Raw genomic sequence first — 17,733 nt, forward strand, 5'->3', positions numbered from 1 at the left:
CACAGGAAGGCCATAAAGATCATCAAGGACAACAACCACCCGAGCCACTGCCTGTTCACCCCGCTATCATCCAGAAGGCGAGGACAGTACAGGTGCATCAAAGCTGGGACCGAGAGACTGAAAAACAGCTTCTATCTCAAGGCCATCAGACTGCACGCTACCACGTTCCCCAAGGGCACCTCCCCCCCACGCTCAACTCAAAAGATGGCGCACAGAATGCAAAAATATTCTTAGAAATATTTAACCTCCACACAGTAACAAATCCAATAGCTCAAATGAAAGATAAACACCTTGTTCATCTACCCAGCGAGTCAGATTTCTAAAATGTTTTACGGCGAAAACATAGCACATATTTATGTCAAACCACCAAAGACACAGCCGATATACAGCCATTTTGTTGAACAAAAGATGCAATCACAAACGCAGGATTAAAAGAAAAATAATTCAATAACCTTTTGAAAATCGTCATCAGATGACAGTAATAGGACATGTTACACGGTACATTTATGTTTTTTTCAATAATATGCAATTTATATCCATAAATCACCGTTTACATTGACGCCATGTTCAGAAAATGCTAAAAAATGTCCGGAGAAATTATAGATAACTACGCCAGATAACAGCAATACACATCATAAACTTTGACTAAATATACATGTTCTACATATAGTTAGAAAGATACACTGCTTCTTAATGCAATCGCTTTGTCACATTTCTTTTTAACGTTACAGAAATCGTTCATTTTTCAATAATCTGAGACGGCGCTCAGACATAAGCAATATTTCTCCACTACAGTGCCTTGCAAAAGTATTCGGCCCCCTTGAACTTTGCGACCTTTTGCCACATTTCAGGCTTCAAACATAAAGATATAAAACTGTATTTTTTGTGAAGAATCAACAACAAGTGGGACACAATCATGAAGTGGAACGACATTTATTGGATATTTCAAACTTTTTTAACAAATCAAAAACTGAAAAATTGGGTGTGCAAAATTATTCAGCCTCCTTAAGTTAATACTTTGTAGCGCCACCTTTTGCTGCGATTACAGCTGTAAGTCGGTTGGGGTATGTCTCTCAGTTTTGCACATCGAGAGACTGACATTTTTTCCCATTCCTCCTTGCAAAACAGCTCGAGCTCAGTGAGGTTGGATGGAGAGCATTTGTGAACAGCAGTTTTCAGTTCTTTCCACAGATTCTCGATTGGATTCAGGTCTGGACTTTGACTTGGCCATTCTAACACCTGGATATGTTTATTTTTGAACCATTCCATTGTAGATTTTGGTTATTACTGCATTGTCGGAACTAGAAGCACAAGCATTTCGCTACACTCGCATTAACATCTGCTAACCATGTGTATGTGACAAATACAATTTGATTGGATTTGATTTGAAATTTCACCAATAAGTCAATGATTGACAAGAAACACCTGCCTAAATGATTACCGCCCTGTAGCACTCACGTCGGTATCCATGGGGTGCTTTGAAAGGCTGGTCATGGCTCACATCAACAGCATCCTCCCGGATACCCTAGACCCACTCCAATTCGCATACAGCCCCAACAGATCCACAGATGATGCAATTTCAGTCGCACTATACACTGCCCTTTCCCACCTGGACAAAAGAAACACCTATGTTAGAATGCCGTTCATGCACAACAAAACCTTTTCCTCCTCAGGAGACTGACTCCAGTCACCCAAGTCATATAGTGTTTTCTCTCGTACCACATGGCAAGCGGCACCGGAGCGCCAAGTCTAGGACCAAATGGCTCCTTAACAGCATCTACCCCCAAGGCATAAGACTGCTGAACAATTAATCAAATGGCCACTGGACTATTTACATTGATTTGATTTAATTTTGAAATAGGCCATCATCACTGTCAATCGTGACTGATAATTATTCACATTTTACATTTGAATGCCAATAATTTGATTGGCATTCAAATTTCTTGTCAGCACCATGGTTTGAATCCTCACCACTGCTACACCTAGTTATCAGCGGAGCCTTGTCTGGCAGCGAAACAGTTCATTCAGCCTCATTTACTGCCTTTTAAAAAGATATAGCTGATATAGCTGACTTGCTTAAACAAATGTGTTTTCTACTGACAATTGAGATGTACAAACTATGGCATAAGGGGATGACGAGCGGATAAGAGGCAATCCGTAATTTCAATTAAGACATTAATGAGCAAGCTAGGACGGACTTAATCAATATAACTATTTTTTCAGCACTTTTGAAATGTAAAGCGACAGAATTCAGAACATGGGCTGCTATTACAGTATTCTCCCTGTACACTAAGTCAGAACCGTAAGATAAATAAAGGAGGCATATAAAGCAGACAATGAAAGCTCTTACAATATTCCATGACTACAGTTCTCTAAAACAGCCTATAGGCTACATGTGCACCACCAAGTCATAAACGTAGGCTAAGTGATGAGAGTGAAAGGGAACAAATTATTAGGGTGAGGCACACGGGCTACTAACAGCTTACTACACAACATACACTTAGTATTACTTTCTTAGCTACAGTATACATATCTCCCTGGCATATTACATCATTTATACAGCAGCATACAACACATCTTTGGACATTGTGCTCACTTGAACAGGAAGGTGGCGCGGCGGTCCTCGTGGGCAAACTTTGTCATCAAAGTCTGGCATTCTCTGGATTGATGGTGCTTTCAAGACAACTGGGAACTTGGACAAAAAAAAATTGAATCATGATGTCAGTGATCTTCTAGAACGAGGCCTGAGTTCCCGACTTGGATTTCCAAGTTGGATGACCGTTCAAAACGTATTATCCCAGTCTGAGCTCTTTTTAAAAAGTTTTTTTGGTTGTTGTCTTGAACTCACTGAAGTCTGAGATTTCCCAGTTCCGGGTTTCCAGTTGATTTGAACATGGCAGAAGTCATGCTGGATTGACAGCATAGCCAATGTATTCAACCTTTTCTGGCCATGGTGTTGAATGTTAATCCTTTTAATTAATTAACTTCTTAGGGGTAGGCCCATTTTTTCCCAATTTCCGCCAGAATGATGTGCCCAAAGTTAACTGCATGTAGCTCTGGCCCTGAAGCCAGGATATGCGTACCATTGGAAAGACAACACTTTGAAGTTTGTATAAATGTTAAAATAATGTAGGAGAATATAACAGAATAGATATGGTAGGAGAAAATCCAAAGAAAAACCAACCAGATCTTTTTTGAGAGGGAGACCTTCCTCTTAGAAATGCAAGAGAAAGGTCATATTGTAAAATAGCTCCCTGGATGGTGTCAGCAGTCTATGTTCCACAGGGTGTCAGCAGACGTCAGCAGATGTTCAAGGTTTCAGGCTTGTAACTTCAAAAACGAATAAGAAATAACCGTTTTTGTATGAGGACACAGTCTGCAAAATCTGTGTCACTGCGCGTAATGATGAAGTTGCGCACATGCTAAAATCGGTTTCCTATTGAACATATCTCTTTCCGAAATAAATATTATGGTTTGGTTACATTTTAGGGTGTCTGAGGAGTAAATAGAAATGCATTTTGACTTGTTGAAACAAAGTTTATAGGTAGATTTTTGGATTCCTTTCTCTGCAAAACGAAAGAGTGGATTAATCAAATCAATGGGTCAAACTAAACAGACTTTTTGCGATATAAAAGGATTGTATCTAACAAAACGACATGTTATAACGGAGACCCTTTGGATGACAAATCAGAGGAAGATTTTCAAAAAGTAAGTGAATATTTAATCTTTATATGTGAATGTATGAAACCTGTGCCAGTGGAAAAATATTGTGGGGCGCAGTCCTCAAACAATCGCATGACATGTTTCCGCTGTAATAGCTACTGTAAATCGGACAGTGCAGTTCAATTAACAAGAATTTAAGCTTTCAGCCAATATAAGACACTTATATGTACCTAAATGTTTAAAATCCATAATAATTATTAGAATTATTTTAATTACCCACGCGGGACACCAATCCTTATTTAAGCTTGGAAAATAAATCCTTAAACCTAGACTTGGACCACACACCCACTCCACTGAATAGCAGGATAGTGATGGCTTTGTTATGCTTGCAGTTAGCCACTGATTCCTTCCAAATCACTCATTGTTGAATTTTCGATTTCCAACTTGGAAATGTTTATTTCAAATGGCCCATGAGCACCGATACGTTTTATCTATAATTTCACATTATTACCTCCAATTTGGACCAATTCACATTTCCAATTTCCCACCCTGTCATACATAGCCTACCCTAACGGGCCTCAACAAATAGTCAATATAGGCTAAAGATCCCAAGCAGGGCTACATCAACTTCCAGAGAGAGTCAGGCTCTTGGGCTTTATGGGGGCCACTCTGGTTTGAGTGTCCTTGGCAGAACGGTGTCGCTGTAACCAAGTGGTCACATATTGTTCTGGATTCCACTGCACCAGAGCAGGTCGGTGAAGTTTTATGAACATCAAGGCAGACGGGTGATATTTTTTTCCAACATTATGAAGTTGTCAAGCCTCGAATGGGCCTCTGCAGTGCACACATGTAGCCTACAGTTCGTCATCATTCGCCAGAGAGAAGACAGAAGAAACCACCATTTACCTACTTTTAGGCTGCTGTAGCCTACATATTTATTTGGTTTGTCAACCTATTGTTTTTAATGGAATTTTAGTGGTAATTAACTATAATTTATTTAGAATTGATCGGAATACATTTTCAGTGTATTCTCAAACAATTTAGGAAGCGCTGCCCCCTCTCGCTTCTCCAGCACTTCAAGCCTGATTACTTGTGAAGCTAAGGCAGCTGGACTGCGCTATTTCATCAGTAAAAATATGAAGATATTTTTGTGGGAGGATTATTTGTCGCACCCCCCACTACTACTTCCAGCAGCTATGTCTAAAAGTGGGAGCCTCAGACAGTTTCATGAAGTTTGAGCCTAAAAATCAGGACAGTCTCATCAAGGTCAAGTCCCAGAGCCCATACATGTCCTTCATTGGTCCACTCAGAGGCACAGTTATCGACAAATCAATAATTTCCCAGTAGATGGCAGCAAACACTCACGAATCAGTTCAATTCATTTGAACCCAACAGGACACTAAGTGCATTGAGATGTAGGTGGGGACTATCCATTGTAGTGGGGATACTGCGGAGTGGGGACTTTCGAGTAGCTGGCAAACAATTGCTCTATGCGTAGCGCACATGTTGGTAGATGGGACGGATGGAGAAAAGGAGAGGATGAGCATGCTACACGCAGTCAGGATTTTCATTAGAATAAAGCAGAATGGCTAGTGTTTTTCTGATTTACTGAACCGTTTACCTTCGTATTTGTTCTTCTTGCTTGCTCCCCAAAATGACCACCCGTGGACCTAGCATCGTGTTTGAGTGGCTGAAGACCCTCCAGCTCTCTCAGTATGTGGAGTCCTTCGTGGATAACGGCTATGATGATCTGGAAGTTTGCAAACAAATTGGGGCCCCCGACCTGGATGCTATCGGTGTCTACATACCGCACCACCGGCGAAGGATCAACAACGCGGTGCAAAGGCTGAAAGATGAGGATGAGGAAGCCGCCGGGCTTTACTTCACACTTGAGCCAATGCCCACCACCCCCCCCAACCTGTTGGAACATTACGAGTCCAAACTCTGGGGGTCAAAGTCTTGGACCGAACCGGACAGTGACTGGGTCGGGAGGAATGGGGGTACATATCTGTGTGCGCAAAGGAACCTGATGCTTGGCAACCGAAGGGAGTTGGCGATTTACCCCAAAATGAAGCTGAAGATCATGATTAGGGATAAAGTCATCAGAGATGGCATCAACATCGCCAGGCCACCATACTCAAACAAGGTATATAAGTCACACAAATGTTTTTGGTGTGCTTTGTCCAGTGTTGATCTCATATTGTCTTACAGAAACCCTGTATTGATCTCACATAAGTGCCTGCTGCCTCCCAGTGTATTCTCAGGTGATAGAGTGGTCAGTGGCCAGTCTGTCTTTTGAAGGTCACTTTGGTGGGGTTACCATCATGAGAAAGATATTAGTGCCTCGCTTCCAATACTCTTCACATCCTTATAATCTAAAAATGAGTTTGTATCATCTATCTGCCATGAGGGCAGGGGCCTCAGGTAAAAGTGGCAATAATAATCTAAACTTTTGAATACCCCAAAAACAAAAACTTTGGATCAGCACCTCACCTCACACTTGTCAGGCCCAGCGCGAATGTAATGAGTGACTGACTGGTCACATATCAGATTTCTTTAATGATAACCATGAGAGAATAGAACTGTCCCAGGGTCAGTGAGTTCAGTTCACCCTGCAGCCTGGCCTCAGAGCCATACAAAGCATACGATACATATGTCGATACGCCTCCAAGACCTATGATTCACTACATGACCAAAAGTATGTGGACACCTGCAGGTCGAACATCTTCCAAAATCAAGGGCATTAATAGGTCCCCCTTTTTCTGCTATAAGAGCCTCCACTGTTCTGGGAATGCTTTCTACTAGATGTTGGAACATTGCTGGGGGGACTTGCTTCCATTCAGCCACAAGAGCAGTAGAGAGTAGGCCTGGATCGCAGTCGGCGTTCCAATTCATCCAAAGGTGTTGGATGGGGTTGAGATCAGGGCTTTGTGCAGGCCAGTCAAGTTCTTCCACATCTATCTCGACAAACCATTTCTGTGTGGACTTCGCTTTGTGCACAGGGGCATTGTCATGCTGAAACAGGAAAGGACTGTCCCCAAACTGTTGCCACAAAGTTGGAAGCACAGAATTGAATAGAATGTCATTGTATGCTATAGCGTTAAGATTTCCCTTCACTTGAACTTAGGGGCCTAGCACGAACCATGGAAAACAGCGACCAACCATTATTCCTCATCCACCAAACTTTACAGTTGGCACTATGCATTCGTGAAGGTAGCTTTCTCCTGGCATCCGCCAAACCAAGATTCATCCATCAGACTGCCAGATGGTGAAGCGTCACTTCAGAGAACGCATTTACACTGCTCCAGTGTCTAATGGCGGTGAGTTTTACACCACTCCAGCTGATGCTTGGCATTGCTTGCGAGCTGACAAGGTATAAAGCTGTCATTCTGACCCTGAACAATGCAGTTAACCCACTGTTCCTAGGACGTCATTGAAAATAAAAATTTGTTCTTAACTGACTTGCCTAGGAAAATAGACATTTGTTTCCATGGCTGAGCAGCCGCACACAAATCTAAAATCACTTGCGCATCTTAGGCTTGTGTGCAGATGTTTGTTTATGGACTTTGCATGTCTGTGTGCTCGATCTTATACACGTCGGGTGAAGCTGAAGTAGTCAAATCCACTAATTTGAGGGGTGTCCACATACTTTTGTGTGTGTGTGTGTAAGACAGAAACAAACTTAGCGACGTTGGTTAGCGAGGATGGGTAGGAAGGAGTATACCAAAACTGTCTAACAAGCCAAAGGTTGCATGTTCGAGCCGTGTCGGGGACAACTGTAGCATTTTAGCTAACCCCTCCCCAAACCTTAACCTGAATCTCCTAACGTTTTACGTTTATTCTCCTAACCTTTGTCCTTTTATTTCTCCTAACCTTTTACTTAATTGATTCTAACCTTTGTCGTTAGTTCTGCTAACCACCAACATACACTGTAAAGCCCAATGTGCTGTCATTACTCAAAACCTTTGAGGAAACCCATTGCACTTAATATATCTGAGTACAGTTACTTAAAGTGATTTTGTAGTCATAGCTCATACCATCATTGTGACCCTTTAGGGGGTCCAGATTTGAGTTGTATCAGCATGAACAATTTGAGTAAAGCCCCCACTAAGCCACGGCTATGATATACTTTCCCAGTGTGCTCCTTTTAGAGTGAATTGTAGAGTTACCATCCATGACTATTTGTTAGTGACAGAGACATGGTTGTCGAATTCATTCATTTTCAGTCCTGTGACCTTTCACAGTCCTAGGCAAATGTTGTTTTAAGTAAACTCTTTGACTATTTATCTCAAAAGGCCTTATTTTGAGACCTTTCCCTAACACTGTGGAATGAAACTCATGGTTTACAGGCCCCCCAAAATGTATATATATCCTGGCTGAAGGATTTACGTCAATGAAGGATTTACATCAATCTTCCTACTGGGATTTCTGGAAAACCTGGGAAATGTATCAGAATTTTGCAACCCTACCTGCAAGTCACATTATGCTTGCAAAGTGATATGTAATTCCTATTGGAATCCAGACAGAGTTAGGATATCCAACAGTTAAGGTTTTAGTCACCCGCAACCTGCATTCATAATAACTGGCAGAGTTAGGATCAGTGTGAGGAGACTACCTATGCCATTTCAATTAGAACAACCATTTCAGTAATGGGTACAAAACAATCTAACTAAAATGATTAGATTAGTTTAGAAAATTGTATCTGATTTATATCTTTGTGGCATAATCAATGTACATGCAAAAACACAGATATTAAAAACATTTTTTTTTTAAGATACCTGCAGTAGAGCAAAACTTAAAAAGCAAAACTTAGCAAAACTTTTAAAAAATACTTCTGATTTAGATTTGAGTCAGTGCCACAAACATTTTAAAATTAAGAATTATTTTTTTATTGACTTTGAGTTCAACTAGAAGTATTTTAGTAAAATATGCATTGGGGCTTACAGTGTCAATTCTCCTTGTAATACTCATTTGCTGTTATAACAAAAAACAAGGCTTGAGAAAGATTTCACTCCCCTTCGCATTTTTCCTATTTTGTTGCCTTACAACCTGAAATTAAAATGGATTTTTTTGTGGGTTTGAATCATTTAGACAACATGCCTACCACTTTGAAGATGCAAAATATTTTTTATTGTGAAACAAACAAGAAATAAGCCAAAAAAACTGAACTTGAGCGTGCATAACTATTCACCCCCCCAAAGGCAATTCTTTGTAGAGCCACCTTTTGCAGCAATTACAGCTGCAAGTCTCTTGGGGGTATGTCTCTATAAGCTTGGCACATCTAGTCACTGGGATTTTTGTCCATTCAAGGCAACACTGCTCCTGCTCCTTCAAGTTAGATGGGTTCTGCTGGTGTACAGCATTCGTTAAGTCGTAACACAGATTCTCAATTGGATTGAGGTCTGGGCTTTGACTAAGCCATTCCAAGATATTTAAATGTTTCCCCTTAAACCACTCAAGTGTTTATTTAGCAGTATGCTTAGGGTCGTTGTCCTGCTGGAAGGTGAACCACAGTCCCAGTCTCAAATCTCTGGAAGGCTGAAACCGGTTTCCCTCAAGAATTTCTCTTTATTTAGCACTTTCCATCATTCCTTCAATTCTGACCAGTTTCCCAGTCTCTGCCGATGAAAAACATCCATACAGCATGATGCTGCCACCACCATGCTTCACTGTGGAGATGGTATTCTCGGGGTGATGAGAGGTGTTGAGTTTGCGCTAGACATAGCGTTTTCCTTGATGGTCAACATGCTCCATTTTAGTCTCATCTGATCAGAGTACCTACTTCCATATGCTTGGGGAGTCTCCCACACGCCTTTTGGTGAACACCAAACATGTTTGCTTACTTTTTTCTTTAACCAATGGCTTTTTAATGGTCCCTCTTCCGTAAATCCCAGCTCTGTGGAGTGTACGGCTTAAAGTGGTTCTATGGACAGATACTCCAATCTCTGCTGTGGAGCTTTGCAGCTCCTTCATGGTTGTCTTTGGTCTCTTTGTTGCCTCTCTGATTAATGCCCTCCTTGCCTGGTCGATGAGTTTTGGTGGGTGGCCCTCTCTTGGCAGGTTTGTTGTGATGCCATATTCTTTCCTTTTTTAATAATGGATTTAATGGTGCTCCGTGGGATGTTCAAAGTTTCTGATATTTTTTTATAACCCAACCCTGATCTGTACTTCTCCACAACTTTGTCCCTGACTGATTGGAGAGCTCATTGGTCTTCTGGGCCTTTCAGAACAGAACATATACTGAGATCTTTTTTACTGAGTTACGAGGCGCCGACAGAGATGGCCGCCTCGCTTCGCGTTCCTAGGAAACTATGCAGTTTTTCGTTTTTTTTTACGTGTTATTTCTTACAGTAGTACCCCAGGTCATCTTAGGTTTCATTACATACAGTCGAGAAGAACTACTGAATATAAGATCAGCGTCAACTCACCATCAGTACGACCAAGAATATGTTTTTCGCGACGCGGATCCTGTGTTCTGCCTTACAAACAGGACAACGAAATGGATCCCTTGCAGCGACCCAAAAAAACGACTCCGAAAAAGAGGGAAACGAGGCGGTCTTCTGGTCAGACTCCGGTGACGGGCACACCGTGCACCACTCCCTAGCATTCTTCTTGCGAATGTCCAGTCTCTTGACAACAAGGTTGATGAAATCCGAGCAAGGGTAGCATTCCAGAGGGACATCAGAGACTGTAACGTTCTTTGCTTCACGGAAACATGGCTCACTGGAGAGACGCTATCCGAAGCGGTGCAGCCAACGGGTTTCTCCACGCTTCGCGCCGACAGAAACAAACATCTTTCTGGTAAGAAGAGGGGAGGGGGCGTATGCCTTATGGTTAACGAGACATGGTGTGATGAAAGAAACATACAGGAACTCAAATCCTTCTGTTCATCTGATTTAGAATTCCTCACAATCAAATGTAGACCACATTATCTACCAAGACAATTCTCTTCGATTATAATCACAGCCGTATATATCCCCCCCAAGCAGACACATCGATGGCTCTGAACGAGCTTTATTTAACTCTTTGCAAACTGGAAACTATTTATCCGGAGGCTGCATTCATTGTAGCTGGGGATTTTAACAAGGCTAATCTGAAAACAAGACTCCCTAAATTTTATCAGCATATCGATTGCGCAACCAGGGGTGGAAAAACCTTGGATCATTGTTACTCTAACTTCCGCGACGCATATAAGGCCCTGCCCCGCCCCCCTTTCGGAAAAGCTGACCACGACTCCATTTTGTTGATCCCTGCCTACAGACAGAAACTAAAACAACAGGCTCCCACGCTGAGGTCTGTCCAACGCTGGTCCGACCAAGCTGACTCCACACTCCAAGACTGCTTCCATCACGTGGACTGGGATATGTTTCGTATTGCGTCAGATAACAATATTGACGAATACGCTGATTCGGTGTGCGAGTTCATTAGAACGTGCGTTGAAGATGTCGTTCCCATAGCAACGATTAAAACATTCCCTAACCAGAAACCGTGGATTGATGGCAGCATTCACGTGAAACTGAAAGCGCGAACCACTGCTTTTAATCAGGGCAAGGTGTCTGGTAACATGACCGAATACAAACAGTGCAGCTACTCCCTCCGCAAGGCTATCAAACAAGCTAAGCGTCAGTACAGAGACAAAGTAGAATCTCAATTCAACGGCTCAGACACAAGAGGCATGTGGCAGGGTCTACAGTCAATCACGGACTACAGGAAGAAATCCAGCCCAGTCACGGACCAGGATGTCTTGCTCCCAGGCAGACTAAATAACTTTTTTGCCCGCTTTGAGGACAATACAGTGCCACTGACACGGCCTGCAACGGAAACATGCGGTCTCTCCTTCACTGCAGCCGAGGTGAGTAAGACATTTAAACGTGTTAACCCTCGCAAGGCTGCAGGCCCAGACGGCATCCCCAGCCGCGCCCTCAGAGCATGCGCAGACCAGCTGGCCGGTGTGTTTACGGACATATTCAATCAATCCCTATACCAGTCTGCTGTTCCCACATGCTTCAAGAGGGCCACCATTGTTCCTGTTCCCAAGAAAGCTAAGGTAACTGAGCTAAACGACTACCGCCCCGTAGCACTCACTTCCGTCATCATGAAGTGCTTTGAGAGACTAGTCAAGGACCATATCACCTCCACACTACCTGACACCCTAGACCCACTCCAATTTGCTTACCGTCCAAATAGGTCCACAGACGATGCAATCTCAACCACACTGCACACTGCCCTAACCCATCTGGACAAGAGGAATACCTATGTGAGAATGCTGTTCATCGACTACAGCTCGGCATTCAACACCATAGTACCCTCCAAGCTCGTCATCAAGCTCGAGACCCTGGGTCTCGACCCCGCCCTGTGCAACTGGGTACTGGACTTCCTGACGGGCCGCCCCCAGGTGGTGAGGGTAGGCAACAACATCTCCTCCCCGCTGATCCTCAACACTGGGGCCCCACAAGGGTGCGTTCTGAGCCCTCTCCTGTACTCCCTGTTCACCCACGACTGCGTGGCCACGCACGCCTCCAACTCAATCATCAAGTTTGCGGTTGACACAACAGTGGTAGGCTTGATTACCAACAACGACGAGACGGCCTACAGGGAGGAGGTGAGGGCCCTCGGAGTGTGGTGTCAGGAAAATAACCTCACACTCAACGTCAACAAAACTAAGGAGATGATTGTGGACTTCAGGAAACAGCAGAGGGAACAACCCCCTATCCACATCAATGGAACAGTAGTGGAGAGGGTAGCAAGTTTTAAGTTCCCCGGCATACACATCACAGACAAACTGAATTGGTCCACTCACACAGACGGCATCGTGAAGAAGGCGCAGCAGCGCCTCTTCAACCTCAGGAGGCTGAAGAAATTCGGCTTGTCACCAAAAGCACTCACAAACTTCTACAGATGCACAATCGAGAGCATCCTGGCGGGCTGTATCACCGCCTGGTACGGCAACTGCTCCGCCCTCAACCGTAAGGCTCTCCAGAGGGTAGTGAGGTCTGCACAACGCATCACCAGGGGCAAACTACCTGCCCTCCAGGACACCTACACCACCCGATGTTACAGGAAGGCCATAAAGATCATCAAGGACATCAACCACCCGAGCCACTGCCTGTTCACCCCGCTATCATCCAGAAGGCGAGGTCAGTACAGGTGCATCAAAGCTGGGACAGAGAGACTGAAAAACAGCTTCTATCTCAAGGCCATCAGACTGTTAAACAGCCACCACTAACATTGAGTGGCTGCTGCCAACACACTGACACTGACTCAACTCCAGCCACTTTAATAATGGGAATTGATGGGAAATTATGTAAATATATCACTAGCCACTTTAACCTCATAGTCCACCAATACCGTATGCGGGTTCGTGACTAGGGCTCAAGCTCATTAGCATAACGCACAATGCGAAAAAAATATTCCTAAAAATATTTAACCTCCACACATTAACAAGTAAAATAGCTCAAATGAAAGATAAACAAGTTGTTTATCTACCCAGCAAGTCAGATTTCTAAAATGTTTTACGGCGAAAACATAGCACATATTTATATTAGATCACCACCGAAATAAAAGGCAAGCGGCGGCCATTTTGTCCCAGAAAAAATAAAATTTAAAAGTAGGATTAAAAAATAAATAATTCACTAACCTTTTGAAAATCTTCATCAGATGACAGTAATGTTACATGTTACACAGTACATTTAATTTTTTTTAAATAATATGCTATATAATATCCATAAATCTCGGTTGACAACATTTTTTTAAAAACCATGCTACTCAAATGTCAGGAGAAATGATGATAGCTCCGACAGATAACATCAGATAACAAGCAATAAACATGACTAAATATACATGTTCTACATATAGTTACAAAGATACACTTCTTCTTAATGCAACCGCTGTATTACATTTATTTTTAACGTTACAGACATCGTTCACTTGGCTATACTAGGAGTCGGCGCTCGGATATTAGCAGTACGTTTGGAGTCCACAGAAACCCAAAATAACCACATAAATATTCCCTTACCTTTGATGTTCTTCCATCAGAAGACGTAGAAGGAGTCATACTTACCCAATACATCGTTTGGTTTCACGTTGTGTGTCCCTGTATTAGCATATGCTAACAGCTTCAGCTGGAATGCATCAAAAATTACTTCTGGTCCAGCACTCTGCGCATTAAAACTTCCAATTTACATATTATATGTCGATTAAACTGGTCAAACGATGTGCAAAATCGAGCTTTATGATGTTTTTAGCATGTAGAACAAAGGACAGCGCTAACAGACAAACCGGCTTCGAATGCTGCATGTTGGAAAAAGACGTAACCCAAATCGGCCGCGCGCAATAGAGTGCCCGGTTTTGAGAGGGACACGCGGAATTTCGCGCGCCAAAGGTGCAGGGCTCGTGCGATTCTCACAGTGAACGCGCCATTTGAAAGCAGACATCGCGCTGAACTGATAGAGACTGTTCCTGGATCCGTAGCTGCCTGGGAAGGGTGTTGGCGATGACGTCAAAGTAGACCCAACTTTTCCATTGTTGACAGAGTGTTTGGGAGAATGGCTCTCCTGAGACTTCTGCTTTACATACAGACATAATTTAAACGGTTTTAGAAACTTTAGAGTGTTTTCTATTCAATAATAATTTTTATATGCATATATTAGCAATTTTGGGTAAAAATATTTTCAGTTTACTATGGGTACGCACTTTCTCCAACAGGGGCAGTATAGAGCAGGAGTTCTAAGAGGTTATTAAACAATGCTACCTTATATAATGTTACTTACCCTACATTATTCATCTCATATGCATACGTATATACTGTACTCTATATCATTGACTGCATCCTTATGTAATACATGTATCACTAGCCACTTTAACTATGCCACTTTGTTTACATACTCATCTCATATGTATATACTGTACTCGATACCATCTACTGTATCTTGCCTATGCTGCTCTGTACCATCACTCATTCATATATCCTTATGTACATATTCTTTATCCCCTTACATTGTGTATAAGACAGTAGTTTTGGAATTGTTAGTTAGATTACTTGTTGGTTATTACTGCATTGTCAGAACTAGAAGCACAAGCATTTCGCTACACTCGCATTAATATCTGCTAACCATGTGTATGTGACAAATACAATTTGATTTGATTTGATCATGTGACAGATCATGTAACACTTAGATTACACACAGGTGGACTTTTTTAACAAATTATGTGACTTCTGAAGGTAATTGGTTGCACCAGATCTTATTTAAGGGCTTCATAGCAAAGGGGGTGAATATATATGCACGCACCACTTTTTCGTTTTTGTTAAAATAAAAAAAACAATACATTAGTTTTCATTTTACTTCACCAATTTGGACAATTTTAGGTATGTCCATTACATGAAATCAAATTAAAGTACAGGTTGTAATGCAACAAAATAGGAAAAAGCCAAAGGGGGTGAAAACTTTTGCAAGGCACTGTAAGTTACGTCACCCAATTTGTATGCTGTTGTACGACCGGGTACAACTTATGATGTCCTCTAACCGCTACTACATTCATAATGTAACCTAATGTAAAGTAATATAGTATGTAATATATCATACTAAATGGAGGGAATAAATATACATACCACATCCTACATATTGCCCTAAGAACAGGTTCTACCCTGGGAAGGTCTGTGTTCGAATTGCTGTGTTGTCGGCTGCTGTGATTTGACAATCAGTCTCTAATTTCCTGTAGAGGGTGGCGATTTACAACCTGATAATTATTCATTCACACTGACCTCACCTATCTAGTGTCCTCAACTCTCAAGCCCAAGGGTTAGGTCTTAGATGGTGGCTGAGAACTAGCATTAGAGTGTAGCATCATGTATCAGTGAGGCCTCTCTGTTCATGGTGTTCCAGTGTTTCCCCTATATTATTTTTTAGGTGGGCGCAGAGTTCCTGAACCAACATTGAATGTTGCGGACACAAAATTCCATTTGAATGTGTCTAAGTAATTAAAGGAAAAGCATTTGGGGATATCCCCCTACTGTATCTATTGGAGATTGAATTCATATTTTTCTCTGTGGAATGGGCAAAGCAGTTGTTCTATGATCAATTTAACTAAAAGCCAATACTGCTTTCCTTACAGACTCATAAATCACAAATTCTCTTGGTGAAGAAAAACGACGTATTTTTAATGGACGGTTTGGGGTATGTACGTTTGGCAGGAACACAAATAAAGCTACAGTTTAGAGTGGAGAGAGGAACATCTTCCCGTTCTGTCTCTGTCTGTGTACGGGTGTGTATACTTATGCATGTCTGTATTTGCACCACAATGTGAGTCTATGGACTATAGCCTACACATTACATGTGCCAGTTAGGTGTGGTAGGCTACAGGGTATCTAGTGCTGCTAATACTTTATTTACCAAAACAAAATTAACTGCCAAATGTAGGACTGATTAGATTAAGTGTTGCACACAAGCATTTTTTTAATCAAGCATAAGAATATGTGTGGGTGTATGCTATGATGTTGTTGGGTGAGGAAGAGGGGTGAGTGTGAGGAGGAGGATAGGGGTGTTGCTTTGTTCAATTTGCCTGACTGTTGCCATGAAGCCATGTTCATTGAGAAGAGCTGACTGTTGATGTTGCATTCTCTCCTGACCTACTGGCCTGAGCATGGCCTTATTTCTATTATAGCATATTGGATGAATCTCATTCATATTTCATTCACCCGGTTCAATGTAACAGTGATAGGTTTAGGCTACTACATGGTACTCAAATTTTCCCTATACCCTTCATGAGGTTGCTACAACTTAGCCTATGAATGAAAGTTTACAACATAGATGCACGCAGGTTCGAGAGACAAATTTGAGGTGACAGACACTCTTTCCTGCATCTAACTGATATAGGGTATAATAATTAGTATAGTTATTAGTCCAACAGTTGCAAACAAGAGTTTCTATTGGACAAATTCAGGTATGTTTATGTGTTTTGTTCCGTTTGCTTACGTAAAAAAAATGTTTTTCAACAGAATCGTCGGAATGAATACACCCCTGATCACGCCTAAACGCAGTTCACTCTCATAACAGCCACGTTGTATTCCTTCTCTTCCCTTGTGGACTTCAATGTACAACACATCAGCTGTATGTGACCTGGCGAAAAAAACCTTCCATGCCAAACCTCTACAAACAGCCGACATTGTTGTCCCCATAGTAGAACTAACACGTTTGTAAAGCATGCAGTAATGTTAGTGTACAGTAAGTAAGCAGTTACACCGGCGGGCCTGGTGACATTCTTGACTTGGAAGAGTTCCGGTGTTGTGTTGGAAAGTCATAGCCAGATAGCTAACACAGCAGCCCTCTGCTTGAGTAGGGTGTTTCAGTAAGCTAAACTAGCTAGCTGCATTTACCAGCTAAGTAAATGAAAGTGAAAAAATATATGACAATCTCTCTCTATTTCTCTCTTGCTTCTTCATTTTGGAAGAAATGTGGTTGTTCAAAACTGTTCAACTATTGTCTTTCTGAGTCAACTACTCACCACATTGTATACACTGCAGTGCTAGCTAGCTGTAACGTATGCTTGAGTACTAGATTCATTCTCTGATCCTTTGACTGGGTGGACAACATGTTAGTTCATGCTGCAAGAGCTCTGAAAGGCTAGAGGACATCCTCCGGAAGTTGTCGTAATTACTGTGTAAGTCTATGGAAGAGGGTGAGAACCATGTGCCTCCTAGGTTTTGTATTTGTATTGTATTGTACCCAGAGGAGGACGGAAGCTATCTGTCCTCCAGCTACACCATGGTGCTACCCTACAGAGTGCTGTTGAGGCTACTGTAGACCTTCTTTGCAAAATAGTGTGTTTTAATCTGTTATTTGGTGATATATTTAGTATAGTTTTATCTAAACAGGATAACTTTTTAAATGTTTTACAATTTCAATTGTTGTGCCCCGCTGAGTAGATGACGTCAGTGTGAGTGGTTGCCAAGATGACCCGGAGCATGAACGACCCCACCATGTCCGCAAAGCAGGGAATCCGTGTGTCATGAGGAGCGAGGGAAAAATATAAAAGAAAAAGGGAGGAGGAGAAAAGGAAAAGAGAGAGATCAGT

The 17,733-nt window shown here is 42.1% G+C and overlaps 1 protein-coding gene across 1 annotated transcript in view; it reads left to right on the plus strand.

The window, feature by feature from the left end:
* The first annotated feature begins 5,317 nt into the window (after positions 1-5,317).
* The window catches only part of LOC115107508 (sterile alpha motif domain-containing protein 5-like), a 38,400-nt gene continuing 25,984 nt past the window's right edge, over positions 5,318-17,733 (plus strand). The window contains exon 1 of the mRNA XM_065008495.1: positions 5,318-5,809. Within this exon, the coding sequence (XP_064864567.1) occupies positions 5,318-5,809 (492 nt within the window). The remainder of the gene's footprint in view (positions 5,810-17,733) is intronic.

The sequence above is a fragment of the Oncorhynchus nerka genome, linkage group LG24 (genome assembly GCF_034236695.1).
Source record: "Oncorhynchus nerka isolate Pitt River linkage group LG24, Oner_Uvic_2.0, whole genome shotgun sequence".
Classification (NCBI taxonomy): domain Eukaryota; kingdom Metazoa; phylum Chordata; class Actinopteri; order Salmoniformes; family Salmonidae; genus Oncorhynchus; species Oncorhynchus nerka.